The sequence below is a fragment of the Petaurus breviceps genome, unplaced genomic scaffold (genome assembly GCF_028583685.1).
Source record: "Petaurus breviceps papuanus isolate PSGF00001 unplaced genomic scaffold, PetGlider_PUasm1.0 37, whole genome shotgun sequence".
NCBI lineage: Eukaryota > Metazoa > Chordata > Mammalia > Diprotodontia > Petauridae > Petaurus > Petaurus breviceps.
The window spans coordinates 1,044,418-1,064,947 of NW_027186296.1; the positions used below are offsets into that span (position 1 = coordinate 1,044,418).

A 20,530-nucleotide genomic window follows, 5' to 3' on the forward strand; every position below is an offset into this window, starting at 1 on the left:
CAATTTGCAATGCTTGCAACTGAGTTTTAATATCTTTTAGTGTTGCTTTCCTGTACACAGTTACGGATATTATGCACATTATTCTGACTCTGCTTACTTCACTCTGCATCAGTTCATATAAGTCTTCCCAAGTTTATCTGAATTTCTCATGTTCAACATTTCTTCTTGTGCAATGATATTTCTTGACATTCATATACCACAATTTCTTCAGCCATTCCTCAATTAAGGAGCACCTATCTTGTCCCCGAGTTTCTTAACACCTTAAAAAGAGTCCGACTATAAATCTTTTTAATAAGGTTCTTTTACCAACCCCCTTAAAAAGGTGGTATTGAAAAGGAAAAGTGCCCTCCAAATATGTGAGAATTTCAGTATGTATATTCTATTAAATCTCTGAAAATTTTTCTTTGATCATCATACCAAGATAATTCATGTGATAAGTCTCTCTTATTCTGTTTGGCCTCTGTCAAAGCTATGCCATCTTTGCTTCTATGCCTTTAAACTTTTCATATGAAAAGTTCTGAACTATTCTTCATTTCATTCTGGTTCTCTTTTGATGAAGGGAATCATCATTCTTATTATGATTATGTTATTATACGTGTTCTTAAGAGAAAGTTGAGCCACCTCTGAACCACTGGACCAGAGAGGGTTGGCACCCAACAGTGTACAGACTAAACTATAGATTTAGTCCAAGAATATGGAAACTGACAACAAATTATTACTCATGGTTTCCTTTCAGTTTTCAAGTGCAAACATACCAAGGTTTATTTTAAATTTGAGCCAGTCAGACATTTAGTAAAATAGATCAAAGAAAAAGTAAAGGCCTCCCATGTTTATTATTTCAATATGATGTCTGTTCTAATAAAGTTTAAGAATGCATATGATAGACTAAGTTGTAAGAATTTTCTGGTTCCATAGTTTAGCCTTAAATATATACACATATTTGTAAATTAATCCAAAACACATTGCCATGGTTTCAGTTCCTCTAAATGTTGATTGTTTTCCATCCCTTTTTTAATTTTAGAAATATGGTGGCAGTTTGCCAGAACACTTTCAGATAAACAGTCCACTCCATATATAAAAGGCCATAGAATCACTGATGTTCAAAAACCACAAAATGTTATTTCAATAAGTTAAGGTCAATTTTATCTTCCCTATTGTTTTTTTTTTAAAGCCGTCTGTGCAAGGTATATTTTGGTAATACCTCATCTTTTTTAAGGATGTGTGGATGGAGTTTACAATTTTCTTCACATTGATGGTACTGTTCAGGAATTCCCAGGATAAATTATGTTGTTGTAATTCTCTGACCAATTGGTTAAATTCATAGTAAAATGTTCCTGCTTAGTGTAATCAGAATTTACAGTCAAGCTGAAAGGAACAGGTTGCTGCCCTATCTTCACCATCCCTTACCTCTATCAGCTCTTCACATTCTTAAGCGAGTGCACATGCATGTGTACACACACATACATGCACATATGCACACGCATACACACACATTTCCATACACACATACAATTTTTATTTAGTAGGCTGTATCAGACAAGTACGTCACAACAATTTGTGAAACTGAATACCAAAAGGATGGAAAATTTTTATTGATAAAATAGTACATGGGATGATTGTGCCAGCAAGGCTATACTCTGGCAATGCAGTCTTATTTTAATAACTCTGTTTTCCCCGAATGAACAGACAATAGATCTAGCTAGCTTCTCAAAAGCCAAGGGGGAAAGTGTGTCAAAAGTTATTCTCTTGAGCAGGAAGATATGAAAAAGAAAAGGATTTTTTCCCCTTCACTTTTTTTTCCTAACCAGTGTTTTCAATCAATTAAAATTTGTACTAGAGCCTTTTCCCCCTTTGGTTTGAAGCCGCCCCGGTATCTGATGAGCAATCCTTCTTGTTTGTGCAGTCATTCATTATCTCCATTACCAAGAGGAGAATAGAGGACAATCACATTGTTTGGACGAATCAGAGTGTTAGGAGGAGCGTTTGTCATGGTGGCAGAGTGCAGCACCTGACAGTCAGCGATTGATGGCCAGGGATGAGCGTGAGTGGCCGAAGCAGCCTCATATGATGCAAATTACTGACTGTGGATTCCAATTTATCCTGTTCATTTTTCTTGCCTGTGCTGAAGACTATTAGTGGTTTTTGAAGCAGTGAAGGGGTCATTACTAATGTGGGCAGGCTAGAAGCAGGAGGGGGAAGGAGGGGAAAAGCCTTCTGTAATTACACAGCTTTCAAGAACAGGCTGGAGGCCCTAGCCAAAAAAGTGTCAACACCTCGCAATCAGAAAAATTTATTTTCATTTTATGCTTAACCCATATTAACTCAACATTATCATCTTTCTTTGTTAACATTTGCAGAATATTAAAAGCCTGGCTTCTATATTAGTACAAATCTAGTTAACCCCTTTTGCTATACAGGGGATATTGTTTAACCTAATGGCATTTGGTTTTGCTACTAAGTCCTTGGACATCTTATAGATAATGTACATTATTATGAGAAATGAAATACCTGAAGAACAGAATATGAGATTACTGAAATGTCTCACTGCCAACCGTCAGAATGATTAGAGTAGTTCAAGTGGAATATTTCTGTTGTTCTTGTCTGGTGTCACTCTTTATTATCATTGGAGAAAATATTTATTACTTGAGGATTTCTTGAGGGTAAAAGACTTTGAGAGAAGAAATAAAAGTTCAATAAAGGTGGGCCACATTTAATTCATATGTGCACTCTAATCTAGTAACTCTTAAGGACCTATGTAATGTAATCTTTGACTTACAAGAATGAAGAACATATTGATGATGTCACAGCTGCTCCCCCAAGATGCTTTTTGTGGGGAGGGAAGAGTGGGAGCAGTAAAGTTTGTGGCATGATTCTGCTCATTGTCATCACATAAATTTAAATCTGAAATTTTGTATGAAGCCTTGTACATAGTGAATTAATTTGAATATGTGCTTCTTGCCTGCCCATTTACCCCAGTAGAATAATAGTCAACTATGGAAGAATCTTCCCATTCCTCCATAAAGGAGACTGCATAAATATCTCATCAATAAACCATATACATAATTGAATTGGTTGTCATGACTCCTGAGAATGCTCTTAATTATTCCATAGCACTCTCCAAACTTATGTGCTGTCAATAAGCTTACTTCAACTGGAAGGAAATGGTTTAGTTGAGCCTTCTTAGTGGGATAACCTTATGATAGTTACTGCACACATGTGCTTTAGTTAGCAAAGCAAAATACTAATATAACAAGCTGCCTTTTGCGCAACTACAATATTTTGTATAGGATTTAATGTAGCCTAAAGTTGAAACAGTTGCATAAATATGTGACCAATTTTTTTAAAAATCTAATAACCAGTATTTACATAATTTTTTGTTTCATGAACTGAAATATGTTTCAAGAACAGGGGGTATCGAGCACTAGCCACCTTTGGATTTGATCTATGTTCTATCATTTATCTTCATATATTAAAAAAAAAAAACTGTTCCTTTAAAAAAGTCAAGCCATAGAAAACTGGAAACCACAAGTGGGATTTTTATTTCTTTATATGCAAGTGCATCTTTCTTAACTGCTAATTAATCTTTTTTTTATTTACTTATTTTTTTTAGCATCCATATCCTTCAGAGGAGCAGAAGAAACAGTTAGCCCAGGACACAGGACTTACAATTCTACAAGTAAACAACTGGTGAGTGATGCTAAAAATCAGTATTTCTGTTTCCATGGCTAAATCGTAATTTGTAAATAATTGTTTCATTTTTTTTTCATTTCTAAGGCAAATGAGATTGAGCTCACCTCATAGTGTTGCTACCTTAAAGTATGTAATTGGTATTTGATAAAGCTAACCTGAATAAATTGCTTTTGAAGATTTTCCCCCCTCTTTTTTTCTTATACTTCTGTGCTCTCTCTGATCCCTCCTTCTTCCCTACTCTTTCCCTGTGCTTTCTCCAAAACTTTGGAATTCTCTGTTTAAACCTCAAGTTTTGTTCATGACATTACTTCTGAAAATAACTAAAAAGTAGCAAGCTTTTTTTTTAAGTCCTAATGCTGAATTCTCAGTTTGGGTCTAATTTCCTTTGTTGTTGTTTAAAAAAACAAACAAACCCTGAGTGGTGATTTAGATACTGGCTTTTAAATATCTCTTAATAAGAATGTGTTTACTTTGATATTTATTACACGGGGAGAAAAGGTCCCCTACCTCCCATTTTCAGCTTTGTGGTATGGTAGATTGCTGTTATGGAAGTGTGTAGACCATCCACCCTTTGTACATGGCTTAGAGTATAACTGAGGAAAAAGTGGGGGGTGAGGGGTGGAGGAAGCAGAGGATTAAATAAAATGATCACAGTAGCCAAGAAATGATATAGGAATTACTTATCAAAATACTGGCCCAGGTTTTATCAGCAGCTTAATTTTGTTCAGTACATTCTTGGGGTGATGTTCAGATTAATTGAACTGACAGTTCTCTTTCAAAATTCAGGGAAAGTATTTGCACGGATTTCAGGCCTTATACAAACTTAATTACATGGAACTCCATTTTATCATTCTAATTCCATGTAGCAGAGGTTGTATTTACAAATGAGAAGTCTCTGCCTTTATTCACAGCTTTCCTTAATATATTTATCAAAGCAGGTTCATTTACAAAGTGCTCTATCTGTGGGATACAGGCAGGCAGACATTAACAAAGCTTTTAGGTTTATCAGGCTCGCTGCCTGATGAGCTACCCGAGGGTCAATTGATTTTGTGGTTCTGTGATTCATTTTTTTCTCATTTTTCTAGGATCACAATGAGAGACATGCTTGGAGAATTAGCCAGTTTGTCTGCCTTATCTGTCAGGCAATTTTTTTTTTCCCAGGGAAGTCAAGCTACTTAAATTGGCCACAGGAACTGCCGTTATCTGACTTTAATGCACCCTATAGTGTGGATAGCATTTCAATTACACCAGTAACCAAAGCTTAGCTGCAGCCCTTTTCATGCCTAGTGTGGTACAGAAAGTGATGTGCCTACCTACAGAAGCAGAAAATTGAGTTGCCTTGCTTCTGTCAGGGTGATTAATGCAGAAATAAACTGCTAACCTGAAAAGAAAGGCAGAAAGGAAGGATAGACAATATAGACTTGAATTCACTTTAATTTTCCTCTGAAGATTGGAACAATGTACATTTAAACATACCATTCATACCAAAAACTTGGAATAAAGGTGTTAATCTCATAAGGAGGGAGAAATGTGTATGTTTATGCATTGATATGTGCCCCATAAGTACATATAACATACACATTAATATTTGTATATTATATATATATAGAGAGAGAGAGAGAGACAGAGACAGAGAGTCAAATACTCATCACAAGCTATAAATGACTAGTCTATGATAAATGATTGTAGGGTTGTTGGTTTATTTTGTTTTTAAATTCTTAGATATTTGGGAGAATCATCTGAATTATACCTTATTTTATAACATGTTGTTTACCAAACTATAATTGAGAAAATGTAAATTTGCTTCATGATCATGATGAACTTGCTTTAGACCCATCCCATCTGTCAAGTTTTAGCCAGTGGGGAGGAGGTTTAGGATAAGCTGTGTAAAAAGAGGAAAAATGAAATGCTTCTATAAGGATCTCCCACTAAGTATCTATTTTGCTAAAAGGAAGAATTAATTGCCTTTTGATTTTTTTGGTGGGGAGGGGGAGAATCCTATCCCATCATAATTATTACTTGCACTTTTCATACAGTCATTGGATTTGAGAGGAATAATTGATTTTCAGTATCTATCGAGTCCTTGGTCAGAGCTTAGTCAAAAAGTGATATATTCTCACAATTAGACAACTAGTTTAACTTGTGGAATCTGAGAATGGCACTCCTTCTCTCCAAAACCACCTTTCACAACAAGTTGACATGATCTTTTGGGTTTGTATGTCTCTAAGAAACATAACACTCTTTCACTTTAAGTTGACTTCCAAGAGTTATGATAGTGTGGGTTATTCTTTTCATAATAAATAATAGAAGTTCAAACAGCTAGATTTCTGTGCCAAATTGAAAACTCCTTAATTTTCTACTCTTCCCTGAAAAAATCCATAACACTATCTCCAAATCCAAAATTTTTATAATAGGCACTATAATATGCAGTAACATCCGAACCAAACTTAGCATCACATAACAATGAGCCAATAGTAAATCATCTTTTCTCTAAAATGTAACACAGAAATTAATATAGGAACCTAATTTATAATGGGGTGATTGTGCGGAGTTGGAAAAAAAGTGAAAAGGGAATATTAGCAACTCTAGGTCTTGCTCCCATCCCTTTAGGCATTCAGACAGAGGTTAATTGACCATTTTGTCAGGGAGTTGGGGAGGGAGAGGAGGATGTAGAGTGGAGGAGAAGAGAGAAAAGAAAAAGAGAGAAGAGGAGAGGAGAGAGATGAGAGAAAATTTTAAATTGATCTTCTGGTTGGTCTGAAAGCTATCATTAAGGGGTGACCAGGTGGCACAGTGAGTAAGAGCCCACAGTAAGTAATAGCATCCTGGTATCGGTTCTGGCCTCAGATACTTGGCAGCCACACAAAAAATAACTGGCCGTGTAACCTTGGGCAAGTTACTTAACCCCAATTGCTTAAAAAAAAAAAAAGAAAGAAAGAAAGCTACCATTAATACAAAACAGTAGATCAGAGTTCTAATCTTATTCTTTGTACAAAATTTAATCAGTTGGAATTTCTGTAGAAATAGTGACCACTCTAATACCAAAGATTAATTAAGAGTGGAAGGTGCTAGAGATAAGTTTTCTAAGCTAATGGATTGGAGGAAAAAAATATCATTATTATTATTACTATGTGGAGCTTATAGAAGAATTATTCTTTCAATTCCAATTCCCATACTCTCATTTATCTCTTAATATATAAAGGTCAAACAATGTCAAGGTGGCTAAGTAGTGATAAAAAGTAACATCTACAGTCATAAGCAATAGAACATGGTAATAAGCACTATATTATGGCAATAAGCAATGAGAGCAAGACTGTTAAAGATCAATTTGTAATCATGAACTTAGAAACAAATAAGCAAAAGGTAGTTTAAATGATATGTTAAAATACATTATTGGCTAATAGTAAAAGTAATCCTAATGGCTTTTTCCATCACAGTTGTCTTAGGCAGAGTATAAATTGGTAATACAACCAATCAGAAAATAGATTTAAGGAAAGGTATCTAAAAAAAAAAATCCCTCCTTCTTATAATCAATTCTCAGTAATTTTGGATAGTACAGATAACTGTAGACAACTGAAATCCCCAAAATGAATTTTATTCCCTAGCACAGAAGCAATTATATTTTTTATAATGGTAAGGAACCAAAATAACTTCCTATGCCTCCTTTGGTGATTGAACTCATCTATGAAATAGCTAAAAATCAGGCAATGAGAGAAAGAAAATCAATTCAGCAAACATGATTAAGTACCAAGTATAAGGAAAGCCTTCCAAAGTGCAAATATTTAAAAATACAAATAACAATAACATAGCCCCTTTTCTCATAGAGATTACCATTTAATTGCATGATGGAGGGGAGGGAAGAGGGAGTGAGTAGTTTAGACAATAAGCATACTAGAAAATTCAAGTGTAATAAGGGCAAATGAGAGTTCCAGACCCCCCACCCCACCCCACCAAAGAAATAAAAAAGAGAGAGGAAGGAAAAATCAAGGGAGATAGATCACTTTCACTTGTGGAGACCAGAAAAGGCTTCATAGAGGAAAATAATGCCTAAATGGTCCTCGAAGAAAGAGGATTTCAACAGTTGGAGATTAGGAGTGTCCCCCAGGCAAAAGGGACAGCCTGCATAAATTCATGGCAGCCAAAGAGATGAGGGCAGGATGAGATGGCAGAAAATTATATTCTAGCTTGTATCGAATATAGACTGAAAGTATGAAGGGAAATCATGTGAAATAAGGTAAGGAATGCAAGGGGGAATCTATACTGTGGCAGGTCTTAAATGTCAGGCTGTGAAGTTATTTTATTCTCTTGTCAGGAGAGAGCCATTGTAGCTATCTGAGGCTGGAAGTGATGTAGTTGGCCTTGTTTCTACCTTAGGGAGTCTTGTGCCATTGTTTCAGCAGCTAAGTGAAGGATGGATTTGAGAGGGAAGACACTGGAGGCAAGAAGAGTTTATAAGAAGCTCTTACAGTAGTCCAGATGTGAGAGAATGTGGGTCCAAACTGACATGGTGCCATGTGAATAGTGCTGTCATGTAAAAGGAAGGATGAGATGAGAGTGAAAAAATCAGGCCTTGGTGGCTGATGAGACATCTGGGATAAGGAAAGTGGAAGAATCAAAGTTAACCCATGCAGTTAGAGTGTGAGGGATTCAGAAGATGGTAGTACTCTCTACAGAAATGGTAAATTTATGAAGGAAAAGTAAAGTCTGGCTCGTTCATATTATTTATCAATATTGTTATTGACAGTTCTGCTACTAATGGGAGTTGACTACTATTTTTTTTTTATTGGGTCAATACTTAAATGGAACTCTGATTTCATCAATTCAGCCAGTTCTCCCACTTATACAGACTAAAATCCCTCCATGTCTTAAATGGTTTTGTGAGTTGCTATGACCAGCAGTCTTTGACTGATAGTCAACCTTCTTATACTAAAATTCTCCAAACTTAGCCAGATAGATACTTGTACAAAAACCATACAATTCATCACTGGGCTGTTACTTAAAGCCTCTTTAGCTTGGTGAGATCTGTCAGCCTTTGCTCACCTGGGCTAGGTTAGGTGAGCATGAAAGTAAAGCATCAGGGTAGATCTTTGGTGGATGATTATTCTTCTTAATTGTGGTAATAGTTGAGAGTTGACTTGTAGAAATTAGAAGATAACCTAGTAATTTCTTATCATTAAAATCTGACAGAAGGCATCAGTTTATAAACTAGAATGGAGATGTTCTGGGAAGGGGAAAATAGGCATTCTTAAGAGGAAATAAATTTTCAGGTACTGATGACTTTCCATGAATAGCTTCAATTGCAGTAAAGATAGGATTTTGTAGTTTCTTAGATGATCATTTCTGTAGGTCTTTGATGTGAACGCAGTAGGATTAGAGAGCCCTAGGAGGTAGCTGGCTTCAAATGGCTGTGGATGGTAGACTTGGGAAATATTTTAGCAAAATTGGGAACAATGATGCTGTAAGATTTTTCTAGGGAGACATCTTCATAGGCATAAATTGACAAAAGACAAAAATATATATATATATATATATATATTTTTTTAAAGGGTCTTGTTTGAATAATTTGTTGGAAAATGCCCCCTATATCTCGGACAATAATGGTGTGGCAGTATAAAAAATGTACAAGAGTACTTAATTGAAAATCAAATGTGTACAATGAAAAATTCAGATATTTGCTGTGTCCTTGTATACTTTCTTCTAATATCTATTGCACAGTATTAAAAAAAATAAACCTAAATCATCAATTTTACAGATCTTTAAATGGAAACACAGGAAAGAGCCTATTGAATTTCATGTTATCAAAATTAAATGCCAATGATTATAATACTACAAATACACACCTTTAATCCAACACCCTACACACACATACACATGCATTTAGAATCCACATGGTTAATTATCAGCAGACTACAAGTGACAAGAATACAAAGTTTGCTTTCTTGAAAGAAGGCTTTCTCCAGCGCCTAAAATAAAAGAATCTATATGTTAAATTTGAAAGAATTCTCTACTTGGAGTTGGTTCAGAGAATTTCTTTGTGTACTGGAAAAAATGTCCTTAGTGAGGCCTGTCAAACAGAAGATATTACATAACTACATCCTGTTTGCCCCACCCTCCTTCCAATAGTCTTAGAGTCTGGTTTTTCTGATCTCACAAGTTCCAGTAACTAGCACACCTACCTTTTAAAATAACATCACAGAAAGCATTCCTTTACTGTACTGGTTGACTCATCCTTCTATAATATAAATGAGCTTTTTCACTTAATGAGAATATTGACATCAGAAGTCAAGAAAAGTATCTCCATTGTGATTTTGTTTCCTGGGAAAAATCTCCTTCAGTGCTCAAGGTAACTCAATTTTCCTGTCAATAAAATGGGGTGGTTCAAGAATCAAAGAGAATATTCATCATCATCATCATCATCATCATCATCATCATCATCATATTCAGCATTTGGATAGCACTTTAAAAACTTGCAAAATACTTTATGGATATTATCTCATTTATCTTCACTACAATCCTGGGTATAATTATTATCCCCATTTTACAAATGAGGAAGATGAGACTGAAAAGTGGTAAGGCGATTTATCCAGTTTCATACAGCTAGTTAAATGTCTTAGGCCACATTTGAACTCAAGTCCTTCTCATCCAAGGTCCAGGACTCTAACCTCTGAGCCACCTAACTACAGATAAGGATACAGAACATCTGTATGAAAAACACTTTGGAATTTTAAAAAAGTGCTCTGAAAATATAAGGTGGTATTAAGAACACCAGTCACCTCACATTCAAATCAGAATAACACCAGAGTATTTCTCTAGCTTAGGCAGGAGTTTTTCCCCAAAGCTCTCAACATCTTTGTTTATTAGCAGCAATGTGAGTGCCCTAATATATTCCTCCTAACATGGAGACTAGGTAAGACTACATCAATACTCTTTCCCTTTCAGATTCTAAGCCTAATGTTGGTAGGAGAAGTAATAACAGAGGGGGCTTCTTTTCAACAGAGAAAAGTAACGGCAAAGTAATTTTCAAAAGGTATGAATGGGCTTTGGCTATGTGGAACAAAATGATCTGTTCCTACTAGAATAAGAACTTCAAACACCAGGAAACACGTTGTAGAATTAGGAAATTGAGAGTAAACAGGATATTGAGTAAAATAATTTTGACTGAAGCAGTAGTAAACATAGGGAATAATTGGCCAGTGATGCAAGTAATCTAAATGAGTTTAAGAGACAGCTGGACACTTTTATCTCAAGAGAGAAAGGAGTGAAGGATATAGTGATGGACCAGGGAGGTAGAGTTGAGATAAACCAAAAGGGTAGAAGCTTGCTAAACTAAATACCCTTGCCCAGCTCAGCATTTTCTTTTGCTATCATTTGTTAAGCACATAGCTGCCATCTTCAGTGATCATTTCCGAGTAACATCTATGTTTCTGAAGAAAAATCCACTTAAATCTGGAGTCAAATTTGCATGGTGCTATAGCCATTGTCAGCATTTAAGAAACTGAAACTGCCAATACCAGGGAGTTACTAGACACACAAAAAAATGTGCTTCTGAACAACAGTTTAGTGTATTTGATGTTGGATGTTCTTCATTGCTTCAATTTAGGATTGCTTCCTAGGCTAGAAAATCAGTGGCCATGATTAGAAGTCCCAAATAGCTCCAAGAAGGCATCTGCTGAATTTTCTTGTTAGGGTTTTCTTTTACAACAGTCAGTAATAGGGGGAAGTATTAAGTTTGCATCAGTAAGAGGACATAAGTATCTTCCCTCATCCAAATACAATCATTCTACCTCCTTAATCATATTACCATTTCCCCAAGATCACCATCGAAAACAAATTGGGGGTGGGGGGAGGGAAGGAAAGAGAGATTGACAGAGGCCAAAAAGAAAAACACAGATGATTAATGTTTAACTAGAAGGATTGTCCTGAAATTTAAATGGATTTCTCTTTATTCTGGTCTTCTGAGAGTTATAGCGTCTGAATCTAGGAGTTGAGCAAAGCACAGCAGTATCTCTGCTGTATACTGCAGCTTTGCAATTCATTTTTTGAGTGAGAAGGAGTATCACCACCTTTTCTCAGGTCACATGTGGGCCTATCTCATCGAATCCCTACTTAAACCTTAAAATTGAAGACATTTTTGGTGCCTAGGGTGCTGTGCCTCTAATATCTGCGTCCAATCAGCTTTTCTGGAAACCCTGTGGCCTGTTAAAGGTGGTGTCATTTCAAGAAATTTAGATTCAGTCCAATCCTGGGAAGGCAGCTCAGCCACCACAAGACTCTTTTAAAAGTGGTAAACAAAAGGAGGGGAGGAAGGAAGGAGATGCCAGAGAGGGGACTCAAAGGGGAGTGGGTGTATAGCAACCCTTTACATTCAATTATACCAGCTCTTTTGTGGTAGTGGGAGTTTTTTGTTTATTTTTTTGTTTTGGTTTGAGTTTGTTTTTTTTTTTCTTTTTCTCTGCAAAGGGAGAATGAAATATGGCTTTTATACAAAGCTGGCAGCATTATCCCAGGATGCATATTTCTTTGCAAAGTTAGAATGCCAATCAAAAGTTTTTAAAATGTTGCTACTTTTGAGGGCAGTACAGTGCTGTTGGAAAAAAAAAAGTGTACCAAATTTATGAACCATTGAAATAAAGGTTCATTCAGAAAATTTGTAACCTAAGATTTCACTTGAAGAGAAATGTTTTTATCCCCACACTATATGTGGGGCACCACTTTCTTACAATATCTAAATTTGGAAAGAAACTGGCCAAAAAGAAGTAGAGCTCTCTTTTTCTTTTGAGGCTGGAAGATTTTCAGAATTAATCCCCTCCCTTTCATTGGTGAAGACAATCAACCGCAGAGACAAATTGTGTGTTAGGCACAAGTCTCTACCTATTTCTGCACTTCATTAGAGCGGAATTTGGAAGAGAGACAAAATGTGCTTAAGTAAGCCTCTTTATCTCCCTACTTTGGCATAACATAATTTGAGAAATAATGTTTTAAGTGATTTCTTTAAATGACATGGAAGTGTATAAAGTCTGCCTTTTGGTGTTGTGCGCATTTTTAATTAGTAAAATGCTGAAATCATTTTCTTTGCTTTTCCTTCTTCCTTTAAAAATGTATATTAAAAAAAACAGCAACTGATAATTGATAACAGTATAACAGTACTACAGTACTTGATGTAATAAATGTTGCTGACCAAGTCACAACTGGTAAATATAGATGCCACACTTCAAATGAGGGGAAAAAAAATTAACATACACTAAAACAAAACAAAAAGCTCTCCCTCTGTGTTATTTTTGAAAAGCAGAGGATGAAAAGAGATTGAAAACTGATAATGTTCCACTCTAAAGTTGAGAATTATTCCCTGAGCTCGAGCCCAATCAGAGAAAGGAAAGAAAAGAGACTGGAATACCAATCTCATATTGATTATCTTCTCTATATTTTTCCCCCAAGAAGAATTTCCATCATAGTAGACTGGTAGTTACTGCAAAAATCTACTTTTTTTTTAGTCTACTTTTTCATCCCTTCTTTTTGCCACTGACTGGTATAACATTGAATTTTTTTTTGTTGTTTTTTTTTTTGCTAACTTCATCCTTTAAGAAAACCACAACAGCATTTATAAATATGAATTTGTATAGTATTATGTTCAAAGGCCTTCTGTAAAAAGGTCCTATCCAAGTATTATATGTCTGGCCATTGGACTAGATTTTCATTCTAAGGAGAATACTCCCAGAGAATTGCCTAATTTGAAAAGCTGGTCTGTTATGAATAAATTTAGGTCCTATTAACCTTGGAATCTGGAACAGGGGGGTTTTGTACTGTTCTTTTTTGTATTCAAAGAATAGTGTTAGTTAGGTGGAGTTAAAGCATATGCATTTCAGGTTTTACACCAGTAGTTGAATTTCACAAGAATTCAACTGGAATTCTGACATTGAGAATTGTATAGTCGTTACTGTGAACAATGGGAAATGCTAACCTCCCTCCACTACCCCCCCCCCATACAAAATAGGAGAAACTTGCAAAGGAGAAACATGGAGAGCACAGTGTGTGTGTGTGTGTGTGTGTGCTAAGTTTAAAATATTTCTTCTGTGCTATCAAGTTCTATTTCCTGATTCATTGTTTTATTGTGATTATAAAAGAAAACATTTTTTCCCAGCTCTTTGTACATGACTCATAATCATTGTTGCTGACTGTTCATTCAGCATAAACTTGCCTCTCTCTCCCAGTCACATTATTTCTGCACTTAGGTTGAAATTTTTTCACTCTCCCACAACCCTCTTCCCCCCCCCCTTTTTTTTTTTTACCTTGGAAGGTAAACATTGAGAGATAGGAAATTTACCATGTATTTCTAGATATACTTATCTGTCAGATTAGCTACTGCAAGCTGAGGTTTCAGTCTGTTTAATATTGACCTCCTGAGTAGCAAACTTCCTTGAAACAAAGATAAGAAACAAACTTTAGCAGCAATTACTAAGGGAGTGGGGCAGTATAGTGAATTAATACCCAAGCCTTTCACCTCTGAAGATCTGAATTAATATCTGTTTCAAAGCTCACAGGTGGTTAAAAAAAATACAAACACACGCAAAAAATCTTAATAGTTTCAGTGAAAACTTAGGGGAAAGAATGAGTCACTTCCAAAATAGCACTGGGTGAGAAGTATACATTCAAGTAATCATTTCCCTTTCATGACAGACCAGTCTCCATCTTAGGTCTTGTTAATCACCTCTTATGATAGTCAGGCAATTTAAAGATTAAGTGACCTCTAATTTTGGAGAGGCAGAGTGGATATTGGGTAAACAGCAGGCATCATGAAATCTCGGTCGACACTAACTGCCTACATTACCCTGATGAAGTCTTTTAACTTCTCAATACCCTAGTCAATCCTCCAAGATTTTAAGTCAAAGAAAATGTGACGACCTGCATCCGTGGAGGGCGTCTCTTCTCTGGAAGTTCCCTCAATCTATCAAATCAAAGATCTGGGCAAAGATGAAAGGTCTCTTGTTTTGAGCCTGAAATGTTGGATGGTTTAATTTTTTTTTAAACTATTGATGAAATTTTGTCAGTGTCATATTGCTTTCATATATGAGTATACATCAAGTGTTTTTCCAGGAACTACAATGTTTATTATTCCAGTAGTATGAGGAACGAAATATTCAAAATAATGTGTTGAAATGCATTAAACATTGTTAAAGTAATTTATTAAAAGGTTTGGGATTGATTCCAATTTTTGCTACGTGCTAGTGCAGTTGGAAGGATACTTGAGTATTCTTGCACATTCTCCCTCTCCCCCCATATTTCTTCATTGAAGAATGTTGGTAGTAGACAAAATACTGCAGGATAGTCACAACAGTCAATTCTATATAACTGGGTTAGGTGTGAATATCAACTCATCTATGAGTGACCATATGTCCGGGTCATTTTGCCTATATATGATTATGACTATTGGTATGGCTCAATATTATAGGTTTACTGTTATCTTGGAGTGTTCCAAAAGCATCTGTGCTTTTGTGCTTATATGTGGTGGAGTGTGGGAGAGGGGGTTAGAGAAAAAGGGTCTAAAAAAGGAGTAATATAGAAACTCTCCATGAAGCAGAATAGGAAAAGTAATACAGATTGACTTTCCGGTAATTTTTTAGTAATAAAGTGACTAAAGCAATGTCAGTAAACTGGGAACAAGTGATATGTAAAATAATTAGCACCAAAGGGAGCATAATAAGTAACTTGTTAAAAATCCATAGACAGATTATATGACCCTATAGGGTACAGGGACCAGGGATCATGTGACTCAGCATGCCTCTCCTGATGTGAGCACCCCATTGCACTCTGTCAGATTACTGGCTCCTGACATTAAATAAGCTTCAGGTATGATTTATTGAGTGGCCTTTTGACAGGAGCTAGAAACTGAAATGTTCTAGTCCTTGCTGAGCCTTGCCACTGTTTTCATTACCTTCTCCAAGTATTACATTTAGTCAACCGAGTTATGTGTAGTTCTGGGAGAATCCTTTCTCTCCCAGAAGTCATTGTTCCACTCATAATAAAATTATGCTATCAATTTGCCACAAGAGGAACACTAGAGTTCACTAAATTATTGCCATGTGTGTTTGCACTAAAGACAAAGTGATGCCAATTTAAAGAAAAAAAAAAGCCATCCCAGCAACCTGCTTTTTTTTTTTAAATGATGCATGGGGAAGAGTGAGACTGGCCCACAAGGGAGGTCATATCTCCCTTCTAAACATTACAAATTTCATTTTACTTAATTAGAAAATGGTACTTATGGAGAAAGAGTTGGGGGAAGGGAGCAGTAAGAGAATGAGTATAGAAAGAAGAAAGAATGAAACCTGAGTTCAGTCCTAAATAATATGTCAGAAAATGACAACCTGCCTCCCATAAGGCTATTTCATTTGAAAGATTTGTTGGGTTACATTAGGCTCCAATGGATTTTTCTGGAAATGGGGCCATAACCCATGAACTGAAAAAAATGTCCCAGTTCCAAGCACTGAAGATCAGTCAAATTCATCCTTTTGGTCCCACAACAGAGAATAGTGCTTTGTAGACTGCAGTTAAGGTAACGTTGTCAGGGCATTCTCACACTGGCTATATGGCCATTATGTATGATATAAAAAAAAATATGATAGCGGGAGAAGGCAACACAGAGTGGAAAGAGAGCTGAATCTGAAGTTCAACCTTTAATTACTTCTGTGACTTTGGGTAAGTCACTTCAAAACGCTGATGCTCAGGTTCCTCATTTATGAAATGAGGTATTTGCACTAAACAATTGCTGAGCTCCTCCTATCTCTAACATTTCATGATTCTAGGTTTATATTACCAATAGGAGTTAGGGCAAAAATACTACGATCTCTATTCACTTTTAGCTGGATGTGTTTTATCCGTATTTTATCCTCTCTAGGCAAGCTTGCCCACCCCAGAGAGCTTTTATTCTGTGGAATATTCCTTTTGAGTGGTGAAGCTTCTTCTGTGGTCTAATAATAGAATTAATAGTGAATGGCTACCTAAGGAAAAGGCAAAAGGGGGCCCAAAGGGAAAATGACAGTTCTAGATATAACAATGGAATAGTACTTGGGCTCAGTCTTTTGGAACTGAGCCTTGACCTTTGGCTATGGGCCCAAGATGAATAACTGTCTGAAATCATATTGACTTTTTTTTTTTCAATTTTTGTTGGCACACATGGTTAGAAATTAGAATAGAGAGAGGGAAAAGTGCTAGTCAGTCGGTTGACCAGTATTTATTAAGCGTTTAATATGTGCTGGGCACTATACCAAGGACTGGGAATATACAGAAAGGTAAAAAAAAATTCCCTGCCCTCAAGAAATTCACATTGAGGGAGGCAACATGCAAACAACTAGACACATGCAAGATATATGCAAAGTCAATTAAGGTAATCTGAAAGAGGAAGGCATTAGCGGGGAGTGTTGGAGGAAAGTCCTCCGGCCGAAGGTAGGGTCTGAGCCTAGATTCTTGAAGGAAGCCAAGGAGCCAGAGGTGAGGAGAAAGGTCATTCCAGGAATGGGGACAGTTAGCCAATGCAAATACATAGAGAAGGGAGACAAAGTATCATGTTCGAGGAAAGATGAGTAGATGACTGTAGTTAGAACATAGAGTGTATGTTTGTGGGGAAGGGACAGGGAGGTAACGTGTAATAAGGCTGGGAAGATAGAACAGGCCAGGTCATGAAGAACTTTAAATGCCAGAGTGCTTTATATTTGTTCCTGGCAGTAACAGGGAACCACTGGATCTTACTAAACAGTGGGTGACATGATCTGACCTGCACCATATAAAAAATCACTTTGATAGCTGAGGGGAAGATGGAATGAATTAGAGAGACACTTAGTAGGGAAATCATTAATAGGCTATAGCAGTAGCACAGGCTTAGAGATAATGAAGGCATGAACCCAAGTTGGGGCTGATGAATAAAGAGCAGGGGAACTATATAGTAGATGTGAAGGTGAGAATAAAGATTTTGTAATCGATTGGTTATGTGGCATGAGAGAGAGAGTGAGGAGTCGAGGATGACACTGAGGTTACAAGTCTAGATGATTGGGAGGATGATGGCACCTTAGATTATAATAGGGAAATTTGGAAGGGGGCAGGGTTTTCAGGGGGAAAGATAGAGCTTTGTGCTAGGGATGTCTTAGGATATGTGTTTGTGTCATCTTCACTATTTACGGTATCTTTCCTGTCCACAATAGTGGTATTATCTTTATCCATTCCTCTCTCTTATCTCACATAGACAGCCTGATCCTGCTTCCACATCATCTCTCACCTCCAACCTTCCCCTCTATTCTCACTGCCACCAACCTAGTATAGCATTAACAACCACACAGATTATTACAATCGTCTCAAAACAAGTCTCCCCACCGACATCCTCTTTACCCACCAATCTACCCTTCATGTTGCCTGATGGAGTAAGGTTCCTCACATGCATGTCTGACCATTTCATTCTCCTGCTCAAAAATCTAGAGTCTACTAACTCAAATTCAAACTCCTTTACTTGTCATGCAAGATCCACCACAATTTGATCCCAACCCACCTTTTCCTGATAGCACTGTGCTAGTCCCTTTGATATGATCTATATATAGACAAAATTGAATCCACCTCTCTTTCCCCTGAGTGTATCCTGTGCTTTTCTCCCTCTATACCTTTGCTCATACTGTTCCCAAAGTCTTCAATATCCTTCTTCCTCTTCTCCTGAATTCCTGCCCAACCTGTAAAGTTTCACTCAAATCTCAATTCATCCAGGAAGTCTTTCATTGATGACCTTTTCCCTCAGGCCTCACATACTATTATAACACCTTGTTTTGTAACTCTTTTATACTTATCATGTAATATGCCATATCCTCCGTCTAGATCAAGGTCCAGAAAGGGCAGAGACCATGTCTTATCAAAATGTATTATCTTCCTCAGGGCCTACCTAGCACAGTGTTATGAACAAAGTAGGAATTTTAACCAATGATTGTGAATGAATATATGAGATTGTGAATATCTTTTTTTTTCTTTTTGGAGGGGGGAAGGCAGGGCAATTGGGGTTAAGTGACTTGCCCAAGGTCATACAGCTAGTTTTGTGTGTGTGTGTTAAGTGTCTGAGGCTGAATTTGAACTCAGGTCCTCCTGACTCCAAGGCTGGTACTCCATTCACTGCATGACCTAGCTGCCCCTATTGTGAATGTCTTAATATTATTTTACTTAAGTTTTAGATTTGAAGTTATCTTTGGGGAAGGAAGTATTTTAGCTTCTTATATAGAATTATGGTAAGTTTCAGGTATAAAGAGAAGAATGAAAGAATGGAGACCAGGGAGAAAATCAACAATCCCTAGCTAGAATGCAAAAGTTTTGGGGAAAATGTTATGATATAGCCCAGACAGTAGGATCCACAGTGCAATGGTTAAAGGAGAATGCAAGAAAAGTCATTGTGTGGAGGGTAATCAGATGTGTTAAAAAGACCCTGGACCAAGAGAGTGGAAAACCATAATCTAGTGCAAGCTCGGTGACTATTTTGGTTAAATAGTTTAACACTGTGGGTCTCAGTTCCTTCATCTATAAAATGGGAGAGTTGGACCAGATAGCCTCAAAGCTGCCTTCCTGCTCTAAAACTCTAGGCTTCTTAGCCAGAAGTTTAGGGAAAGAATGGTAAGAGAGGAAAATTATTTTGGCAATTGTATTTCAGATTCATTGGAGGGTAGTCATAGTAATCTGACCTAAATAGGGTGAACCAGTGGTTTGCTTATTAAAATGGTAAGCCAAGGATAGAAGTTAGTAATGTTGTCCAGAAACTATGGAATAATTTAGCATCTAGTTCATTTTGAGGAGAGGATGGAAAAAGAGGCATTATTGATAATTTGGGGATTTAATGCTTGGGAGAATAGAGAATTGGTGATATTTTCCATAACAACTGGACAGTTGAATAAGCTTTCTGCTTTCTGGGGAAGATGTTTTACAATAGATAAGATGAGATAATGATAAAAGAAAAGTTCAGGGGAAAAAAAAAACAGGAAGTTATTTTCGGATTGTATGAAGAGAAGGGAGAAAAGTAGGCCTGGGAATACAAGGTTTTGGTGGGGAAAATGAGCTTTCCCAGAAAAAGATATGTAAAATATAGAAGGAGAGGAGTGAAAGTAATCAACAAAGACTAAGGATGAGTAAACTTTTAGACGATTCTATGGAGGGATACTGGCAAGAGAATATGCCACACAGGATTAATGCAAAAGCTGCCTAAAACAGTAGGACAAGCCTTCAGTGGATAGCTTTTAAATTATTCTCCTGGGGCAAGTTGGAAAGAGTCACTGGAAGGGTGAGAAGACACAGCTTACACCAAGCTGTTCAACAACTTTTTTCAATAAATAGTCAGATAGTCATGTAACATGGGTAAAGGAAGAATATTCTTTCCCTCATCCCCTATCCATCCGAGATAAAATAGGATAGGGAGAGAGTAAAGGGTGTATAGGTGTACAGGTTTTTATTTTGATAGTTTCAAATAGTAGTGGAAATCGTTTGGGGATATAAAATTTCATGATGAATTCTTGTTTCAAGAAATATCTTTTCTACCTCTTCTCCCAGGGGACTCCCATTAGTTCACTTGTGAACTATTGCAATAGCCTTCTGGTTGGTCTCCTTGACACAAGCCTCTTCCCCAATCCAGAATATCCTCTACTTAGTGGCCAAAATGATCTTTTTTAAACACAGGTCTGACCATGTCATCCCCAGTACTCACTCAATAAACTCCAGCTTCTCTCTTTCACCTCCAGTATCAAATATAGAGTCCTCTATTTCATTCTTTCAGAATCTGCCTTGCCCTCCCCAAACCCTACCTTTACGGTCTTCTTAAACCTTTAACACCATCATT

General features: G+C 36.7%; 1 protein-coding gene across 6 annotated transcripts in view; it reads left to right on the forward strand.

Annotated features, from left to right (window-relative positions):
* The window catches only part of MEIS2 (Meis homeobox 2), a 231,572-nt gene that overhangs the window by 158,514 nt on the left and 52,528 nt on the right, over positions 1–20,530 (forward strand). For all 6 annotated transcript variants that reach the window (XM_069097628.1, XM_069097626.1, XM_069097631.1 and 3 more), the window contains exon 9: positions 3,611–3,687. In XM_069097628.1, coding sequence (XP_068953729.1) covers positions 3,611–3,687 — 77 coding nt within the window. The remainder of the gene's footprint in view (positions 1–3,610; positions 3,688–20,530) is intronic.